Source organism: Myotis daubentonii, chromosome 7 (assembly GCF_963259705.1).
Source record: "Myotis daubentonii chromosome 7, mMyoDau2.1, whole genome shotgun sequence".
Taxonomy (NCBI): Eukaryota; Metazoa; Chordata; class Mammalia; order Chiroptera; family Vespertilionidae; genus Myotis; species Myotis daubentonii.
This window is the reverse complement of record NC_081846.1, coordinates 12,938,752-12,960,889: the sequence shown is the minus strand read 5'-3', so window position 1 is coordinate 12,960,889 and position 22,138 is coordinate 12,938,752. Positions and strand designations below refer to the sequence as shown.

The following is a 22,138-nucleotide window of genomic DNA, read 5'->3' as shown; positions in this document are numbered from 1 at the left end:
ATGTCCACTGGGAAGCATTGTCTCTGCGCCGATGGCTCCACATTTGACATATAAATCAACATTATGGAGTTTGTCTTCAAAGCTCCCATGAAAACCATCCACAAACAACACCGGAAACAAACCCAGCAGTAGCATATTAACAGTGGTCGGCAAACTGCGGCTCGCGAGCCACACGCGGCTCTTTGGCCCCTTGAGTGTGGCTCTTCCACAAAATACTGACTTCTGCGCATGGGCCACGAAGTTTCAATCGCACTGTACGTGCGCGCCCGCACGTGGTATTTTGTGGAAGAGCCACACTCCAGGGGCCAAAGAGCCTCATGTGGCTCGCGAGCCGTGGTTTGCCAACCACTGACCTATAAGGTTGGCCACTGACTTCCTATTGATAGAATCATTCCTACTTTCATTTAAAGATTTAACTCCATAAATATGCCAAAGCTTCCTGCTGCTGTGACAAAGAGGGGATCTGATGCTACAAGGAGGGGCTCTCCAAACTCTGCCCGCAGAAGGGAGAGCCGTGGGGCTGGTGGGACCCCATTAGTGGACAGTGACATCTCCAGGGCCCGGGAGACCAGGAAACCAGGGGAAATGTTGCGGGCACTCAGCGGAATCTCCACTTTCTCAGAAGCCGGCAGGGCAGCCGCTGCCTCTGCATTCTGCTTGTTGGGTAAATAAGGAGCCCCCCTCCCCCATCCCCGCCGCCCAAGGATTAGAGCATCTTCCTTTTAGATATTGAGATGGCATCTCCAGTTTGAGCCCCCTCCCATTTAGAAACCAGGGAGAGGGATCTCGTGCGTTTGTCTGAGCCTTATCCATTCTCCATCACGGCAACCTGGTTGCCAGGTAGCTCCAGAGGTCTGCTTGCTCAGGCAGCTGATCGCCCACCCTGGTGCTTGTGGCGAGTGGACTGTTGGCCCGTTTGTTTTCCGCCTACGATGCTCGCATCCAGCCATAGTGATACTCTCGGGGCAGGCGGGATTTTATCAATTCCTACATGTGTGATGGCTCCAGAGCCACCCACATCATGAATGCATCGCCTTCGTCAGAAAACGCCCTCCGCAGTGTGCCATCCTGAAATAGATGTGTGGCGATTCATGATGGAGTACTTCGGGGCTTACAATAACAATACATAGAAGTTGGAGATTCAGAGGACTTCATGTTCATCATGAGGAATCTGGGCATTGGTAGCACCGGCATGGAAAGTGATTTGCGGCTTCCCGTCCTAGACTGGAAGGACTCACTAAGGATGGACTCACTGTGTCTCCAGTCTGCATGTTCTCAGGGCTGATACCGAATAGAGGAGCCAGAGGTAGGTGGGGAATGAAAGAGTGACTGAAATTTATAGGCTTTTCAATGTTCTTTCGGTTTTTGATTTGTACCCAAAACTCCATTGCCTCAGTCTGAGTTCAGGTTGGCCAGGAAGATGTTAAACTGCTTCCAGTTTTCCCCTTTTTTCTTCCCTCTCACAAGAACATACTACTTTCCATCTGCCTTAACCACAATTTCCATACACTTCAACACTGAAAGCCAGAAATTTTATATTTAAAACAACTTTTGGAGACGACTTCCATCTTTTTTTAAATGAAAACAAGACACGAGGCCAGGGGAAAGTAGGGAGAGGAAGGAAACCAAGGATGGGAAAACTGTGAGACAAAATATAAAAAAAAGCAAAGCAGGGAATAAAAAACCTAGTGGCACAGAAGCTTCTAAATTCCTGTATGTGGGGTATCCTGCCTAATCCGTGTCAAAAACTGGTTCTCTGTGTGACTTGAGATTTTATTACGTTTGACAATCAACATACTATGGATAAGGGCGGACGGTCACTTAGGCTATGCCTTGTATAACTTTCAGGAGGTTCTTTTGTTATGAGTTGTTATGAATTTACACACGGAAGTCTAACCAATGCACAACTAAACGGCACCTCCAGTTCTGAGTTAGCACTTTCGCAGCTCGGCCCTGATGGTCAGTTCCACCTGGGGTCCTCCTCTTTTTGCTAAAGGAGACACTGCAGCATGTCAGTTTTCTGGCTGTCCCTGACCTTTCCTGGCTCCCCTCCCCTCCTCTCCCCCCTCCCCACCCCCCAGCCCCCCAGCTCACGCATTCTCACACTCCCAACTCACTGAACTCCCTGAGTGGCTGCACTGTGATGCCTCTTTGGAAAGGTTTCCTCTTTGTCATGTGCGCCGAGAGCAGACTAAAATTATTCCTCATCTCACAGATAAGAGCGCCGACCTTTGAGAACCGTGTCTCATTTTCAGGGTGTCCAGTTACGGCCTCGGTGGATCGCGTTAGGCCGGAGTCGCTGGACGGACTTTTCCCACGCAGTTCTCGCTCCCGTTCCCGCGCCGCGCCCCTGCCTCTCACAGATATTTGCTTATTGCCTAAAGAACACGGTCAGATTCTAACTCAAGCAAAGGACGCCTTCCCAGGTTCACATTTCTCGCCTGCTTTTTGACACCCACATGGGGCTCCGAGGTAAAGGTCGGCCTGCCCTTCCTCGTAGGGACCTGCGAGCACAGGGATTTACTGTTGTATTGCCTCTAAGCTGGGTGTAGGGTGTTCAATACCACTTTTATAGCAATGGCTTAGGGTTTCCATTCCGCATCCAATATTCTTGCTGACATGTTCCATTGCAATGATATACTATTCTCTTCCCCTAAAAAGTAACCCACAAGTGTTTCAATTATTAGCACAGTTGTGAAGATGGCACTGTGGCTGCAGCAAATGGCAGCGAGGCAAAATTACAACATATTCCCTACCTCAGAGCCAGACTTCTAGCTTGTGTAGACTGAAAGGAAGACTGTACTTGTGGGGGAGTGGGTGACAGAGACCCGCCGGGGAGGTACCTGGGTAAGGATGCGTACTGCCTCTCCATCCCCTCGAAGCGGAGGTTGTGCGCATTCCCATCTGGACCCTTTCCAGACACCTGTGGAGAGAAGAGTAATTAGAGATGAAGATCCATTATGCACCCCAGTTACTGACAATGCATCTCAGAATTATAATCAGTGCACAAATGCCTCCGCCGCCTGCCAAAATCCACCCCGGGAAAGCAGCAGGGGCTCGGTGTCGCTATGCGCACTGACGATCAAGCCACAAGCACGGCATTTAACAACAAAGTCACTTCTTTCCAAAAAGGGTCATTGTCAAACTGACTCCTTCCTGTCACCGTGCCAGGGGTAACCTGTAGGCTGTAAGAACACTTTTAAAAGCAAAAAAGAAAACTAGGCTTTCATTTTTATAACAGCTTTAGACGTCCAAAAAATTGAGTAGTACAGAGTTCTCATATACCCAGTTTCCCTGTTACTAACACGCCAGATTAAAATACAATTGATGAATCAATATTGATACATTATCGTTAACTACAGCCCACAGCTTGTTCAGATTTTACCTAATGCCTTTTCCTGTTCCAGGATCCCATATTACATTTAGTCATCATGTCTCCTCAGGCTCTTATTGGCTGTGACAGGGACTGTATTTTGCAAAGCACCTTGTCAATGACACCCTTCTTTAGCAGCAGGTGTTGGTGACGGCCAGCTGTGTGCTCCAAGGCTTCCATGAAGCCCGCTTCCCTCTCACTTAGTCCCCTCACTTATGAGCAACCAAAGGGAAGCGATTAACTGCTTTCTAGCTAGTGCTGGTCTTTATTGTTTTTCCTCCTTTCCTGTGTATTCCTGTGTTCACCTCTCTCCGGGCCTCTTCTGTCAGCCTCTGAAACTCTGAAGGGCAGGAACTGTCCTGGTAGTTTCTCAATAAAGTGTGTTAGTTCCATGAATCTAAAGACTTTCTATATTCCTTCCGTACCCACTATACCGACTAAAAACAGGATGGACACTTACAGGGATGTCAAAGTACCTGTTGCTCTGGCCAGTGTGGCTCAGTTGATTGGGCGTCATCCTGTGCACCGAAAGGCTGCCAGTTCGATTCCCGCCCTATCGGTTCACTTTCACATTGATGTTCTCTCTCTCTTTCTCTCTAAAAATATTAATTTAAAAAAATCTAAAAGTACTTGTTAAGTGGCCAATTCCTCACTTGTTCATGTGGCTTTGTGGGCCACTCATGTGCTTGCCCTTGTGCGAGGTCGCCTTTGCATAATGGGCATGAAAGGGGTAAATAGAGGACCTGGGCTGTTATTTTGGGGGGAAGGGGGAGTTTGCTGTGAAACACAGGAAGTGGCAGTGTCCAGGTCAGTAGGAGAACTTTTTCTAGGTGGTACTGCACCTGGAAGTTATTTTCTTCCTATCCAATGTCCTAGCTCTCTATAACACCAGCATCCCAGTGTGGGCTGTGTGTGTAGGGAGGGTTTGTTGGGGAGGTGTTGCAAAGCAAGTGTAGACACTCAGGTAGAGTAGGAAAGACTACTCCTGGTGTTTATTGATTACAGGAGACCCTTCAGAGTGGATCCTACAAAACCTCTTCATAGTTCGCCAACACCTAGAACAGGAGTGGCTGGACTTACCTGAGAGACCCAGCGAGCTCCCTAGATTACAAGAACTGCAGAGAGAGGGTTTAACATGGACCTCTCTAACGAAGGCCAGAGGCAAGGGCAGAGGTGTCGAACAGACAGGGGATAAATGGCACAGAAAAAGCAGCAAAGGATAGAAGTGTTGTCACCAGCCACTCCCAACTAAGGTTTCCTTTGTTTTCAACTTATTTTTTTTTATGGAGGAAGAATTAACATAAATACAAAACTATGTTAAAGATGATTACTATAATTGTGGTTGTTGGAAAGATTATGCTTCTGTCTCCCTAATGTGGCTGTAGACATTTACAACTGATCTTTTTCTTGGGGCCACAAAATTCCCAGTTGATACTTTCAGCAAAAATGTCTAAAATGGGCCAGCCTGATGATGACAGTCAGCATTCTGGTGTCTCCAGGAGGTATCACCCGCCCCCCCCCCCCCCCCCCCGTGCCCCAGGTATCTGGTGAGCTACCAGCATACTAGATCCTATAAAGCATAGGGTGATCCATATCCTGAAGGAAATTTCAGTCTTTTTGGGAAAACAAGCATCAGAAATAAAGGATGCTGTAGGACCCTCTATGGTCCAGGCCCATTCAGGATGCTACTAAAAGTAGCACAGATGACACTTGAAGGTGTTAGGAAAAAAAATCATGAAAGTAGAAGAACATGAGTTAGGCTTCAAAAGATGGATGCCATTCTTTACATAAAAAATTATTGTTCTTTATCAACTGTGTATATATTTAATGTATTTCTCTATTAAAGTCACAACATCTTTAAGGCAATCATTCAGTTAGAGATTACTGAGCACCTACTGCATCCTAATGCCACGCGAGGCATTATGTTCAAAGCGAGAAGCAGAAGCAGGGGCTGGCTCTCCTTGTTGCTTTGAATGCAGAGGAGACAGGCCTGCGAACGATTACGATACAGTGAGATCACCACTAGCATGTCAGTCAGAGGAAGGAGGCAGCGAGGGTCTGAAGGACCAGACACCAGAGCCCACCTGGGAGAGTTGAAGACAGCTTTCTCGGGTGCTGAAGCCTCCTCTAAACCTTGAATATGAAGGAGGAGGAGATTTTTAGGGGAGAAGGGTGTAGTAGTAGCAGCAGGAAAAGGCCTTCTAAGTAGCGGGAACAAAAAGTGCAACAACAAGGAGGCTTAAAAAAGAAGCACTGTTTTTTTTCTGGGAATGTCAAGCTTTTGGTTAAGGAAGAAACAGATGCTATGAGGAAAAGGATGTTAGTCACAGCCAACATTGAGATCTGTGGCCCATTTTGAGTTGCTTTTGTGGAAGGTATAGGTCTTTGCGCACATAATTTTATTTATTTTTGCATGAGGCTATCCAGTTGTTCCAGCACCATTTGCTGAAATGACTCTCCTTGCTCTATTGTGTGGCCTTGGCTCCCTTGTCAACGATAATGTGGTGATATTTATGTGGGTCTATTTCTGGATTCTCTGCTTTGTTGATTTCTTTGTCTATTCTTTCACCAAGAGCACACAGTCTTGGTTATTGCAGCTTAATGGAAGTCTTGTGTTGGGTAGTGTCAGTCCTCCAACATGGTTTTTCTCTATCAATAGTGTTGGCTATTCTGGGTCTTTTTCCTCTCCACGTAAACTTTACAATTAGTTTGTCTAGATCCACAATAGAACTTGCTGGGATTCTGACTGGGATTGCATTGAATCTGTGGAACAAGTTAGGACTAACTGACACCTTGACAATAATGAGTCTTCTTATCCAAGAACGTGGACTATTTCTCCATTTATTTAGTTCATCTTCTATTATTACAATTTAACCTTTATTTGGCACTTATTGAGTGTCAAGCACAAGACTAAGTTTATTTATTTATTATTTTTTTGCATTAGCCCATTCAGTGCTCTGTATAACTCAATGGTTGCCCCATTTAGCAGATGAGAAAACTGAGCAGTTGCCCAAGGTCATGCTATGAGTACCTGGAATATCTGAGAGAAGGATCAGGTCTTTCTGTCCCCAGAGTCCAAACTCTGGAGATACAGACATAGACCAGGTCTTAAAGGAGCACATGCCATGCCAAGGGACCTGCTTTTACATTTAGGTGAGAATGAAACCTTTGAGAAGTGCAATGTGATAACTAATAGGCCATAGCTATAGGTTAGAGAGGTTATGCTTGCCATAATGTGGAGATAATAAAGGCTTAAATTAGGGGATATTCAAAAGGATGGAGAAAAGGGAGTGACATAAGGATGCTAAGGTGGTAAGTTCGATAGAACTGACATCAGATTAATGGGAGGGATGTGTGTGGAATGATGCCCAACGAGGTGGGTTTGATAACTGTCACCACGACAAACTAAAGGAAGAACAAATGCAGGGGCCTGAGTGTTCTTACCTTGCCATGGGTTCGGCTGGAAGATATTTTTAAAAAATATATTTTATTGATTTTTTACAGAGAGGAAGGAAGAAGGATAGAGAGTTAGAAACACCGATGAGAGAGAAACACCGATCAGCTGCCTCCTGCACAACCCCCCACTGGGGATGTGCCCGCAACCAAGGTACATGCCCTTGACCGGAATTGAACTTGGGACCCTTCAGTCCACAGGCCGACACTCCATCCACTGGGCCAAACCAGCTAGGGCTCAGCTGGAAGATTTTTGAAGGCAATACTCAGATATATTGAACTTGAGTTGGGACCTCTGATGGAGATGTTTGATAGGTTATTGAGTATAAAGTTTGCAACTTAGAAGTCTAGTTTAGAGATGTAGACTTGGGAACCATTTAGCCTAGAAGCAAATACATGCAATGAAAATAGAAAACACCAATAATTCTCTTAGAAAAACTATCACTTAAGGGGCAGGCCAAACAAAGTTGAACACAGGAGGGAGGTTGATAAAGTGTAGTTGGTCTGGATGAGAACTAGGAAAGACTGTTATCCTAGAAATCAAGAGGAAAGAATTCCACGAAGGAGGGAATGGACCACAGTGAAAAGTATTCAAGAGCTTCTTCAGTAAGACAAGGTCTCTGATGTATATGGCGTGTTGGCGTGCTGTACCAAACCCTCCATCCTTGAAGAGTGTAATCTGAATTGCAGCACCTGGAAAGATAAAGACTACCCTTCCCAGAATCCCCTTGCCATCAGCGTACTGGGCATAATTTAAGTTAGACCATGCCATTTGGGAAATAGAATTGAGGCAGTAGCTACACCACCCTGATATTCTGGCAGGAGTGACTAAAGGCGTGCTTGGTTGTCCTGTAGTCACTTTGGCAGATGTACCAAACATTGCTAGTTTCTGGGGTGGAGTGCTAGCTTTGGGGTTGGTGGCACCAAAGCTGGCTTCCTGATTGTGGCACCTTCCTAAGTATGGTGGCTCCTGACATATGCATTGTTGTGTGGCTTCCCGTATGGAGCAGCAGCAGTGTGGTTATGTAAGGTGGCTTGGGAAATGATTCCTGAAAGCTTACCCAGGAATTTGTTCCTTTAGCCTTCCTAGTTTTCTGTAAGCCCATTAATATGGTGCAATAAATTTGTTTCTACTTAAACTAGCTAGAGTGGATTTTGTTCTTTGCAACTGAACAGTGACTAATAATGTCTGCAACCATGTATGTTGGAATTGGCAATGAAATAGTGATTGGTGCTTTATTGAGAGTGATTTCGGTGTATTGATGGGGAGAGAAGGCCAGACTCTATGGTGCTGAAAATCTTTATTGTTTTCGAAAAAATCAACCACCACTGGTTGTAGTGTCTTATGCTCTCATGCTCAGAAAATGAGATGAATACTTTTAAGTAAATAAATATTTGTTAGTGTCTCCTAAGTAGAGTCACGTGCTAAGTCCTATAAGACAGAGAGGAGAGAAAGTCCTTCCTCTCAGGTACACACTGTTAGCTGGTGGAAATGATGGGAATAAATTTGTGATCCATTATTTAAAAAACAGATTTAACTGTTTTTTTTCTCCCTAAATAATTATTATGGAAAACCACCCCAAAATGACCTCTGTTAACTTTTATAGATAGATACATATTTTAATGGTACATAGAGTTTTCCCCCAACTATGTATAACTGGCATTTTCCTGTGCTATTAGATATATTTCACAAACATGAATTGTCATGGCTATCTAATATCCCATTGGTGGATAGATCATAATTGATCTAATCCCCTCCAGTAATTTGATCAATGTTAATGCCCCAATCAGAAATGGTGGCAATAAAGATTGTTGTGCTGGGTACAAAGATTCTTGCAAAGATCTGTGAACGGAGGGTAGGAAAGCACAGGCAGGATGCTGCCTGAGAAGAATGAATTAAGAGTTGTCAGTAGGTCCCAAGGAAACCAGGCCACTTCAGGAGGGAGTGAGGGAGAGAGAACAGGCGCAGGCACTCGCAAGCTCATTCCCCATCTTGCTCTGTGTGCAACAAGGCTCAGAAATGTTCCTGCTCGAAGAACTCCTTATTAGGTCATTTCCCTCATCACACACACAAAAATAAGGTCAGTGGCTTTGATCCAATTAAGTTTTTTTTTTTAAGAAGCTCTTTATTTCACTTGGTATTGTGCAGTATTTTTTTTTTTAAATTAATGACCTACATATAACTCTGATAGAAACAATCTTGACTTAAGCCATAACAGAAACCTAGTCTTTTCCACAACACTGTCATGTTAGAACTTAGGCTTGGCTTGAACTTCAGAGAGCTTATTCAGAACAGCTTAGAAAGCTCATGCTGCGGGGTGTGCTTTGCACATAGCAGGCCACCTTCTCTGGCTGGATTAGGACAGCCCGGGACAGCCGAGAGGTGGGTTTGGCGTTTGGGAGGAATGTAGAATTAAGATGCTTTTAGTCCATGGGAGTTCTCCCAATTCCATTCCTTCAATGCCTGCTGTCGTCTGGGGCATTAAGAGGCTTGTTAAAATAAAGCGATTCGTCTTGTTTCTGCAAAAGCAAGGGACTTGCTGCTTACAGTCAGAGTTTCTTAAATTAGTATGTATTTCTCGCCTGGCATTGCTAGAATCAGCAGTTTCACAGAGCAATGTACTAAAGAGGCCACTTAACCCCCCTGTATTCCCCAGTTTCAGATTAATGGCAGAGGGGAAGATTTAATACACTTTCAAACATTTTTTCACAATTCACTAAAAATAAAAGAATAAATCACACAAAAATTTCTGTAAATGTCTGATGATAAAAAGTGGAAACAATTCAAAATTAACATGTTTCCCAGTTCCTATGGGTTAGGACACATTTTTGCCAGTGCTATAATTTACGTCCCATAAGTCAATTTTCTCGAGGAAATTTAAAAGCTGCTATGAGGGGAAGGCTGTGCAGCATTGCAATGCAGCTTATTCACCTACATACAACGTTCTCATTACAGATGTCTTACTCAGACCCATTACAAAATAGGAGTTTCATGCTGCCAGACACATCATAAGATTAAGATGCAAAGCATAAGAATTTAGATGCAGTTTTAGGAAATATGCTTTTCATTTCAAGTTGGTATCCTGACAGATACTTTTGAGCAGTTTCCAGAGGCTTTCTTTTAATTACATTGCTCTTACGTGGCCACAAGTCTGGCTGGAAGATTTTTGAAGGAATCAACATGATGAAAACATCTAAAAAGTTATGAACTTGGCTTTGAGCATCTTCTAATATTAAGACATTCTGCTAGAATGCTACATACTTGGAGGGAAACTAAATTCCATTTGGACAAAAAGAAATGAAAGAAAATGGGTTAATTCTCGTTGGTAATGTGAAGTACATTAGTCCTGAGATGTACTTGCAGATATGCCACCCAGACCAGCAAAAGTACAAAAGTACACATACTCATTCTAACCATTTTTTTCTTAAGTGTTTGTTTTCTCTAATTTCAGTAATTTTGTCAAATAACTGGGTATTCAGCTTATAGACTAGCTTAGAACATCTGATAGTTTAGAAAATACAGCAAATAAAAATATTTTCAAAATAACTCTTGGGTAAGCCTTTTCACCATTCTGTGCCTGCATTTCTTCCCCTGTAAAATGTTGGAGTTAAAATATTGGAGTTGATCCCTAACCGGTTTGGCTCAGTGGATAGAGCATCGGCCTGTGGACTCAAGGGTCCCAGGTTCGATTCCGGTCAAGGGCATGTACCTTGGTTGCGGGCATATCCCCAGTAGGGGGTGTGCAGGAGGCAGCTGATCAGTGTTTCTCTCTCATTGATGTTTCTAATTCTCTATCCCTCTCCCTTCCTCTCTTTAAAAAATCAATAAAATATATTTTAAAAAATATTGGAGTTGAAATAAATCCTCAAAGTCCCTTCTGACTTATGCACATTTATAAAAATTACCTTGCATACAATTTCCATATTATGTTAACCACTTACACCTCATTAATATAGTAACTATATATATATGTACACAACAATTATTTTAAACCTGAATGACAAAGGTAGCAAAGTAATCTGCAATATTATAAAATTATAAAGGATTTTTTGGAGTTTAAGCATTAAATATTACTCTAGCACCAAGTAATAGCCATATGCACACTGAGTTCTTCACATCTTGATAACCTGAGCTATCTCTCTTCTAATTGTCTTTGGAGAAAATAAAATCAGACATCTCCTGCCCAGCTCTGTTTGTGTCTGGGCCTAAGATACAGTTACCATAGAAACTATGATTGTGGATACAATTTTACAAATTTGGCTTCATCTATCAGATAGATGCGCTGTGTGTGTGTGTGTGTGTGTGTGTGTGTGTGTGTGTGTACGTGTGCATATGTGTCTTGCCGATAAGCTTGAAGAGCAAACAGGCTCTCCATCTTTAATTAAAGAACCAGACACCATTCCTCATTTCCTTTCCTCAATCTGTCTACCCACAGATAGAGATATTACAACACTGGCTGACATATAAACTCCACTTAATATAAGACAAAGGTCTGATGAAAAGATGAATAAAAGGCATTAGGAACAGTATCCCTCAGAAATCTTTCTGTTTTCTTGTCCTGTATTTTCCAGAAAAAGCATAAACAGGAATTTTGTGGATTCTTGGTTAACTATGTTAATCACTAGATACTAGTATTCAGTACTTGTTGAATTTGGTATCTAATTGTTTCTTGGATGTCATGTGCGAGTTATTTACTCCTCCGCTGTTTTATTGTATTGATTCTGTGACAGTGTCCTTTACTTATCCTGAAAGAAACAAAATTGACCCTCGAAATGTGCCAAATCTTAAAATGATATAAAAGTTTGTTCATATTATTTCTTATGAGTTCCTAATATCCTTTTTAACTAATAAGCCTCATAAAAAATACTCAATGACGAAAGTTCTCAAGGTTACTTAAAATATGGTTGCACTTACAAAGATGAAAATGTAAACATCTATGAAATCACAAGCTTTTCAGAGTGATTTCTTTTTGCAGTGTAGTCAGTGGGCAAGTTCTAGTTCCTCCCATTTCCAGTTACTAGAAAGAAACGACTGCCTGGAATACTCTAAAACCAGTCTCGTGATTTCCAATCAATGCTACCATCTCCATCTCTGCCTCATTTTACCCGCGAGGAAAACAGAGTTCAGTGGAAGGTAAAGCAACTCGCTAAAGAGGCGCACAGTGGCACAGCCAAGATCTGGAGTGGGGTCTGTCAGGCCTCAAAACACTGCATTTCTCCCTCTCAGTGCTGCCTCAGATGCTGCCAGTGATCATGGGTAAACCCATGGTGGCAGTGAGACGGAATATGTGGAATTACGACTGTATGCAAGCATTCAGAATGTGTTTATGGTCATCATGGCCATACCACTGAAATAAAATTGCCTAGCAAGTTTAGTTTACATAGTCAGAGGCATTCATATATGTCTGTATGTTAATTTTTTGGTACAGTGAAGGTAATTTTTAATGCAGAGTTAGGTTTTATAAAAATAGCCTGTATTATGTACAATATCTTTATTGTTAGTATTCATGTTTGGTGTCAGTCTATTAATTTGGTTTACATAAGATAAGATTTTAAGCTTCATTAGAGTTGGGACATTTGGAGTCATTGCATTCTCAAGGGCTGGCATATCACCTTGGTCATTAATATTTATTGAGTCAATGAAACAGAAATCTCAAATATCTACTCAGTGCTGGTTAACAGAAAGATTCAGGTTATTTTTTTTATTGATTTTTTACAGAGAGGAAGGGAGAGAGAGAGAGAGAGTTAGAAACATCAATGAGAGAGAAACATTGATCAGCTGCTTCCTGCACACCTCCCACTGGGGATGTGCCCACAACTAAGGTGCATGCCCTTGACTGGAATTGAACCCGGGACCCTTCAGTCTGCAGGCCAACGCTCTATCCACTAAGCAAAACCAGCCAGGGCAAGATTCAGGTTATTTTAATTCCATAGTTCCCTTTGCATATGTGATATTACAACATCTATCATTAGACTGTTTTTAAGGAAGTTTTATGATATCTGTCCTATGATTGCATCTTAGTAAGATTGCCACCTTCAAGCTCTTTTGTCTATGTAGTCTTAATTTTTTATCCATAAAAAAACTATAAACATTCTTACAATTTAGATTTAAACAAGGGTCTGGAGTATAAATTGAATCTATTAGGAACCTAATTATGTAATTGCTTAGAGTGAGGGAAGATCTTATAAGCTGAAAATAATGGTAGAGTAGAAGGGGAACCTTATCTGGTGGGATAAATTACTGGCCCCCTAGTCGTAACTACTGTTGATCTGATGAGTAGCACCTATTTGATTCACAATGTTAGTAGACACAGGCCACCATTAATGCTGGAGTCACATACCCATTAGCCCTAAACTTATGTGAACCAAATTATTTTGCAGCCCACGACTATATCATCAGAGCTCAGATTCTGGAAAGATGAATGAAGATAAGGGGAGGAGAAAGGAAGAATGAAACATGACATTTTGAAAATCAATGGTCTTGGGCCAACACCTCTTTTGAAAAGCCAAACTAAATACACACACTCATCTATGGTTTTCTATTAAGTAATGAATAAAGGCTTTCAGTAACCTATAGCAACCTAACTTCCCATCTTTATCTCGCCCCTCTCATATATGCTCAACGATTTAATCTCATTGGGTATTTTATGGATCCTGTTTTGTGCCTATGGCAGAATGCCCACTTCTTGCAGTTAGGTTGGTGCCTTAAACATGGCAAAGGCTTAAGAATACTTATTGTGTGAATGAATAAAGCAATCAATGTTGCTGTGATTGTGTTGCATTTACTGCCGTGAAGGGACAAGAACAGGTGGAAGTAGTAGTGGATAATCAAAACAGATTCTGTAGGAGGTGGTGAGGACATTACAACAGCAATAAGCAGAGAAGGGGGCCTTGAAAAGGGGTGTAGACAGGGAAATAGGAAAAAACCTGAGAAACAGAAAAATAGAAAAGTTGCAAATGAGAAAGGAAACTATGGAATGAAAATAAGCTTAGTTATTGCAATTCCAGTCTAATTCTTAGCATACAGGTAATTCCTGCCCTAAGTTTTTCACACTCCATTCCTCTACCAGGCTGGGTAATATGACTCTGCTCTTCTGGGAATATATATATATATATATATATATATATACATATATATATATATATATATATATATATATACATATATATATATATATATATATATATATACATATACATATATATATATATACACACACACATACAGTGGACAAAAGTAGGTGTACATATGGAAAACAATACACGAGCTAATAAATAATACAAGAATAAACTGTGTTTCCCATACTCACCACAGTAAACCTATTTTTGCCCACCCCTGTGTATACACACACACACACACATATATATGGCATCTTACTTTCAACATCTTTACAATGTGATTATTTTAAGCCAACATTTAAAGTTGAATTTGATATAATCATTTAATTGGGCATTGATTCATCTACACAGAACTCATTACTGACTTCTTCAATTTCACCAACACAATTTCCTTCCAAATTATCTTTTATCTAGATGCTGGAAGTCCAAGTGCTATGAAAACTTTGCCAAAATAAAAAGCTTTTAGATTTCTAACGCTGGCTGAACACACGCCCATGAAGAGTGTGGAAGAATAATGCATGCTTGCCAACTGCCAGAGACGATTGCTTTTCCCATAATTAATGTCATTCTTGCTGTTCGAGTACCATTTCCACCCTCTAATAATTTCCATTAATAGAGGAAGTTTCTGCAATAATTTTTGCATCCTGTAAAACCACCATGGCTTCTATAGACCTTTTAATCAAAATAATGACAATGAGTGAAAGGGGGATGGTTAGAGATGCTACTGCAACGCTGGGTTGCATTTCCTTTGTCATTGTTTTCAACCTCCAAAAACTATCCAAAGGTCTCATGTTGACTGTTATTATGTCAATCAGACCTTGGTGCTTTGGGTTCAATAGCACTGAACCATATGAATTTATAACAAGAAGAGAAAAGTGTATAAAATGAGTGTATTGGGCAATTCATCTACAAAAATTGTAAATGTAAAAAGAGTATATTTTTTTAAAAGCAACAAAGAATGAGCAGATGCAAATATAAGCTCAGGTCTTGTAAAATATGATAATTGTGTAATACTTTAAGCTGAAGCTTCCAGTGAGAGAAAGTGATAGACCAGCTGCAAATCATACCCCCAAATCTGCCAGTTCACACTGTTTCTTTATTTTGCTCTTGCAAAATCACAAGCTCTGCTTGGGATATAAAATTATGCAAATATACAAAGAGCAACAACAACAAAAATCAGCTCAAGTTTCTCACAGGAGTCAACACATGGATATAGCAGGGTGGCGTAACAGTGGTCCCGTACGTACTGGGAGGAGGCACTGAGTTCATGGTGGGCTGGGGTGCGAGGAGTGCTGGTACTAAAGTGAGGAAAGCTTGGATCCAAGGAGACTGGTGCTGGGAGGATTCCCCCTTCTGTTCCTGAGCTGCTTTTGAAACAGTGAAAGTCTACATCAAAGCCTCATTCTTCTTTGCCTAAGATGGCTTTGAAAAAAGTCACCCCGAGTCCCAGCTAACCTTCCACGTCCTTCTCTGTGAGGTCCACCCAGGGCAGATCTGATGCTGCCACTGGGACAGGAGGCAGTGGCTCTGTGCACTGACCTGAGATGGACTGGGGCTCAGGCCTGAAGATGGGGTTCAGTGATTTGATTAAAGCTTAGAACCAGGTACCTAAGTTACCGAGGAAATAAAAGGTATCCCCCACAATGTGTACACACTTTAATAGCTGATAGCTCAATTTTGACAATGAGATGTATTTTCATAAACACTGCCTTTATAATCATTCAAAGTGTATGTACATATTTTTTGGGGGACGTCCTATAATGTAGAAACAATACTCATGTATGGGTCTTTACAGCCGTTGTTAAAATAAAAAGCAGCTGGTTACCAATTGTGACAACTGTGCTTCCAGCAGGTGAAAAAGCTGGTGGGTAGTTAGGGGAGGACAGAGCGATGGCTTCAGGGCTCGGATGCTGATGGGCACCTGACTGTGGGCTGGGTGGGGCTGTGCATCCACTTACTCTAGAGCAGTGATGGCGAACCTATGACACGCATGTCAGAGGTGACACGCGAACTCATTTTTTTGGTTGATTTTTCTTTGTTAAATGGCATTTAAATATATAAAATAAATATCAAAAATATAAGTCTTTGTTTGACTATGGTTGCAAAGATCAAAAAATTTCTATATGTGACATGGCACCAGAGTTAAGTTAGGGTTTTTCAAAATGCTGACACGCCGAGCTCAAAAGGTTTGCCATCACTGCTCTAGAGGCTTAGGGTATGGACCCCTAAGAGGTCCATAGCAACACAGATCTTTGCAATGATCAAAGTATATTCTGAGACATCTGATCTGTGCTGCTACCCTGACCAGAGAGAGGCAGGCGATATAAATTCCTCGTAAGATTGTTTTGCTGTAAGAGAGAGGCATAACAGTGACAATCCTAAAGAGCCGTCATTCCTCTAAAGTACCGTGTCCCTCCATTCCAAACGGAAAGCAACCAGCATGGAGAGGACTGTACTGGACATCCATAGGCTGTGGTCTCTGGCCTACACAGTATGGCACGGTGGGTAGGAGCACTGACTCAGGACACACTGGCTGGACTTGAATTTCATCACCTGCTGACTGTGTAACCTTCTGAGTTACCGTTTCCTCATCTATAAAATGGGGTTAATAATAGCATGTACCTAGGAGGGCTGTGGTGAGGAATCAGTGGTATGATGCGTCTAAACCACAAAGCATGTTTCATGCCAATAGAGAATACTTATGTGTCTAATAAATCTTAGTTGTTCCTATTGTGGCTGATGTTACATTGAACCTGACCTTCCTTTTGGTAAGGAAAACACTGGTAGACTATTTTTTTTTCCTGTCTTGTAGAATTCATTTCAATGGACCCCTGACCAGTCCTAGTTCAGCTAATGGGAGCTTCTTAGTGATAGTGTTCTGAAGACAGTCCTGGGAAAGAGTGAGGAGGGAGAAAAAGAAGCCAGAGACAGAAAGAATGAGCGAGGGAAAGAGAGGGGGAGGGAGAACTCATACTTACTTTTGCAAAAGAGTCTCTTTTCTGCACTTATATAGGATGAGTGGCTGGAATTATAGGACCTTTAAAAAATGACATATGTATATGTACATACATGTAAGCATACGTAGATGGATTTACACACACACACACACACACAATTGTCTTCCTGCTCTACACAGAAACTACTCAATGCATAGGACAAAGTTTAAAAATTCCTAAACATGACACCCAAGCCTTTTCACAGTTTATTGCTGTCACTGTTATCATCATCATATCTCTGAAGCCCCATTTCGTGCTCTTCATCCTCATCTACCCTCCCGCTGCCTTCTCTCCCATTGGTCCTTCTCTACCCCCCAGGCGCCCTCACACTCCTTCCCTTGCCTCAGCTTTCCCCTTTGCCCTTCTATCCCACCACCAGATCCTTTGAGAAGCTCTTCAGATCAAACTATTTACTTCCTATTTTCTGAGAGTTTAGAGAATATCTTAAGTCATTACCTAGAATGGTATCCTGTAGTGATCTTTGCTAACACTTACTGTTCAGCACATATTTCAAGCTCAGTGAATGCTGAATGATTAAAAGGAACCATTTAAATGAAAAAGTAACACTGAAGGTGAGATGCAACACAGGCAAGCTGAGAAACACATCATCTTACACTACCCACGGAACATGGACTTGGGTTAACCCAGCTGCCTACCTCGAGAGGCTATTAACAACTGAGCACAATGCTCCAATTCACATGGTGGCAGTGATTCCACTGCATGGAATGAAGTCAAGAAATAGAATTCTTTGTGATTTAGGCATTTAATGGTACAGATGAGAAGTGTGTATTTTATTACAACATTATCGAGGTCTTTGGGATCAAACATAAGTGCCTGGACTGTGTGTGTGTGCTCAACTGATCATTGGGCTTGGAGAGGACGACGGCTGGGTTCTGTCCCAGAGCAGGATGGGCTCTGTGCCCAGAAAGGGAGCGAGACCCCTCCAACTGCTGGCCTCAGCCATGGCGATAGAGGTCCTCCCAGTCCATCAGTGGCCTTCCAAAATGAGTGCCACCCTAGACTTAGTGCTGCCTTGTGGTGGGAGGCCCATCACTGTGTTTTCCAAGTCTGAGAGCATGAGTCCAGGGAGAGGCCCAACCAGGTACAGCTCCTTCCAGAGAAGCATATGTAGTGAGAGGTCAGCAAACAGGAGAAACACAGAGGAATAAAAAGAAACCAACATTCAACAAGATTCTGTCTGAGCATAGAAACGAAACCCCAACTTTGGCAGCTAAGAAGTGAAATGCTGGTGGAGTGCCGTTTAGATGATTTCCCTTATTTGAGAAGAAAAATGTCCATCTGCTTGCTTCAGGGTGTATTCATGATGCCCCAGTATAGCATGGGTGCTGAGCAGAAACCCATTTATTATCTATTACTGCTTTTTATTGTTTAGGCGGGCTCAGTCGGAGAACTGTGAGGTGATTTACAAACTTTAGCCTAATACTCCTAACATCCCTGCGATACAGACAAAGGACATACTTGGATCGCTACTGATCCATGTAATGAAATTAAGAAAAGTGAAATTTTAGGATGAATATTGCAAAGAACTTCCTATGGTGTCATGCATTAGGATGAGGGGTAATTTCCCAGGGGGAGTTGATCTGTATGTTAGAAAACGTATAACGCCCATACATTGTGTACTTGTGACAGACGCAATGCCTGGTCCATCTATAAATCAGATTTACCTTCTGTGCGAAGCCCCAGGGTCCTTCCTCACTGAAGGCTATCCTCACGGGCTCTGACCTGAGAGGATTTAAAATCCAAAGGGCCCAATTACTAAAAAATCCTCCGTCATGTAATTGGGCTTTGGTATGGAAAATAACACCAGTATTCATCCAAGTCACTCAGAAGGAGGCGGAGAGAGCCACAGCTCCCGATTCTGTCAGCTGGTCCGTGCAGTCTAGGCATCTTTCCCCAGGGCCCTGAGGAACTCACTTTCACTTTGCAGACAGCAAAACTACATAAATTACACCAGCAATCCACAAATGAGTTGCTAACTATATGAAGAACACTGCATTTAAACTTGGGAAGTTCACAGGGGAACCATCATTTTCAATTTGAGGGCCATCCACTGGGAGCAACTCATCTAAACAAAGAATGGGTAGAATCATAGCATCTGTCCTTAGGAACAGAGACCCAACCCCATAATTCAAAGAGCAGCAAAACTCCAGTGAGTGGGAGAAGGAGGGTACAGGACTTTGAAAAGATCAGGCATAGAGCCCCTTTCGCTCCATTCCTGGGAACAAAGAAGCATGTGAATGAAAAGTTAATGGAATCATTAAAAAAAAATCAAAATTCAGTGCAGACAACAACATTTTCAATGGTGCACAACTCAGTTACTAGATGCCACACCATGGCTCTGGCTTGTCCTTCTCACTCAATGAGAATTCAAATACCTGTCCAGAGGAAACACCCTGAAAGGTCCCTGATTACCCAGATATCCGTGAAAACCAAACTGCAAGAACCTACAGAGAGAGAAGAAGTTCACTGAGGGTGTTCGGGTCCACTCCAGTTTCCCTTCGGCCTGCTGGCAAGGTTTTAGTGGACTCGCCCTGATTACTTCTCAACCTCCCCTAGGAGTTCACACAACGCAGCACCACTGGGCTTCTTTAGAATCAGGAAGGACAATGCACCAAGAAAGGCAATTTGGGAATAATTCCCTACTAGTAAGGGCTCGAAAGAGAAATGACTGCAACGTGGTTTTCTAATTGCTAGTTTCTATGAGACGTGGAAACTGGGGGGCCTTGAACTGGGGGAGCTTGGCTGTTGCCTGAGGAGCTGCAGCAAACCAGCAGGGAGGCCAGCATGACCTTGTACGAAAAAGGAGACTCTAGAGGCTGTGGCGTGAGCTCACCTCCCGCATGGGTGTGGGGCACCTTTACCTGGATAACGTCTTCACATACCTTTTGGTTTTAAATACTGTGAGTTAAAGAGCCCTATTAAGCCAGGCCCTACACCAGCATTTTCAAACATTTCTGAAGCACATATATTTCTTTTTATGATACAGAGATCCCAATAATGGTAGCATTATGATGCGACTAGAATGGCAGCATTCAGTTTGACCAGAATATTCACTCACAAATGACAATGACCCCCACTGGCCATGCTGTTTTGGGTATCCAACCACAGAGTTGCAAGCTGTTTAGCTTTGCACGGTCCTAAGACATCTGCTTTAGAGATGGAGAAAATACCCCAGTAAGGACCCTTAGGACAACAACTCTGCCCCTTTCTCTACCTGTTGGTGGGGATAACTCTGAGGGGCAGTTACACAGGAGAGACCACATGTTAAACAAAGGAAGGACTTGGATGTCTGCGATGTACGTGGCCAGCGGCTGTGGCCACTTCCTCTTCCCGTTACCTGCAGGTGCATGGGTGGATGCAGTCCATGGTGGTCACGTCAGGAGGAAGGACAGCAGATTGGATTATGGGGCAGTATGTCTGCATGGCTGCCATGGGCTTAGAGATATGCATGACAGAACCCATTCCCACCAGTGTCTACGCCTTTGTAGAGTGGGAAACTCAAATGTCACAATTATGAACGCACGGAGCATAATGGCCTCTGCTACAGGCAGTCTGGGGTGAAATTAGAGGTTACTCTGAAAGTCATTCACTAAAATTGGGCTGTAAAAGAACATAGCAAGCTATACCCAATGCCAACCCTTTGTACTGTTTTCTAAGCATGAGCGTTATACAGTGCATGCATCTTAGCAAATTAGAAATAACAACCATCACCAAGAATGGTTAAGTCGTGTGAACTTAATAATCTTGCTGCAGTCAATACGTACGGTTTTTTCACTTAGCTGCCTCTCTTGCTTGCCCCCTTCATGCTCCACCCCTGCTGCTCCCACTGCCACTCCTCTCACTTGCACGCAAGTGCTACCTCAGGGCTCCTGCACGCATGTTTCCACTGCCCTGGAATGCCTGCTCTTCCAGGTGTCCACATGCCTTCCTTCCTCACATTGCTCATGTCTCTGCTTAAAAGTGTCCTCTCCAGAGAAGCTTTCTCTGACCACCTTATATAAAACAGCACAGCATCTGTGCTAGCCCCTCAGCCACTGTATTTCTCCCTGGAAATGATTATGGCTGATAGCTACTCTTCAGTTGCTATGGTCTATCTCCCTGAGAGCCAGGCCTTGGTTCTCTCTTCCCATCCCTTGACCAGTGCCTGAAGTCATTCAATAAGTCAACATTGAAGTGAAAATGTTATAAATCACTTTTCTAAACATCCGTTTCTCCTCTTGTCACCTCCCTTTCCCTTTCTTTTCTTTTCCTTCCTGTTCATTCTTTCTTTCTTCTCTTTCCAAAGACCAACAATAAACGCACATAGCAGCCCCATGTTAGGAGTCTTTTCACATGCCTTACCAGCCTCCATTAGAATGACTGGCTGCCAGTGGTTCCTTTTTCATACCTTAGAGCATTCGACATTGGAACCTTTGTCTTTTTATAATTTTAGTATTTATTTTCTTAAATTTGAGGATGATTTTGGCTCCAGGGGAGTGACTGTATTTTTCTATTACTGATTTCTAAATTGGGTGATGACAGATTTTAAAAAAATATATTTAAAAATGTATGTGAACAAAGAGATGTCCCTTGGCCACTAGCTTAATTCTTATCTAGGATAAAAGGTGACTGGGGTTAGGCAGTCAGAGAAATCAGGAATGTGATGAAAATGAGCTTTTATTTCCAACCTTTATTATTTTGATTTAATCTATGAAAACTTTCACAGACAAAAATCTAGTGGCTCGGAGGGTAAAAGAAGCCACTGGAAGTCCTGTTTAGAGTACAGACTTCACTTATTTGCCTTCTGTCATTAAGGTATAAAGCGCCATGGCCAGGCGCTGGGATGTTCCTCAAACTGCAGTCCCACCGCTAAACTGCTTTATTTATGCTCATTATGTCCCCCCGCCTTCCTTTGGGAGAAGAGAATGGAAAAATTAAAATTTATAAATTCAGAATATCTACATCTTAAAGAGAATGTGTCTAATATTTTCCTCGCGTGAAAAAAAGAGGGATGGACATATTTTGCTTTCCTTTCTTTGCAACCAAAGTTGAAACAGTGATTTTGTGTTATTATAACACTCGTCATTTCTCCTCCTCATTTGGGCGGTTTTTAATATAGCTCCATTGATTCCACTGAAAGGAATTCCTCCTGGCAAAGGCAGAACGCACACACTGATTGCTAAATATGCCGCAATTA

General features: G+C 42.5%; 1 protein-coding gene across 3 annotated transcripts in view; it reads right to left on the bottom strand.

Moving 5' to 3' along the window:
* The window catches only part of PARD3B (par-3 family cell polarity regulator beta), a 917,882-nt gene that overhangs the window by 50,368 nt on the left and 845,376 nt on the right, over positions 1 to 22,138 (bottom strand). For all 3 annotated transcript variants that reach the window (XM_059702879.1, XM_059702877.1, XM_059702878.1), the window contains one exon: positions 2,844 to 2,923. In XM_059702879.1, coding sequence (XP_059558862.1) covers positions 2,844 to 2,923 — 80 coding nt within the window. The remainder of the gene's footprint in view (positions 1 to 2,843; positions 2,924 to 22,138) is intronic.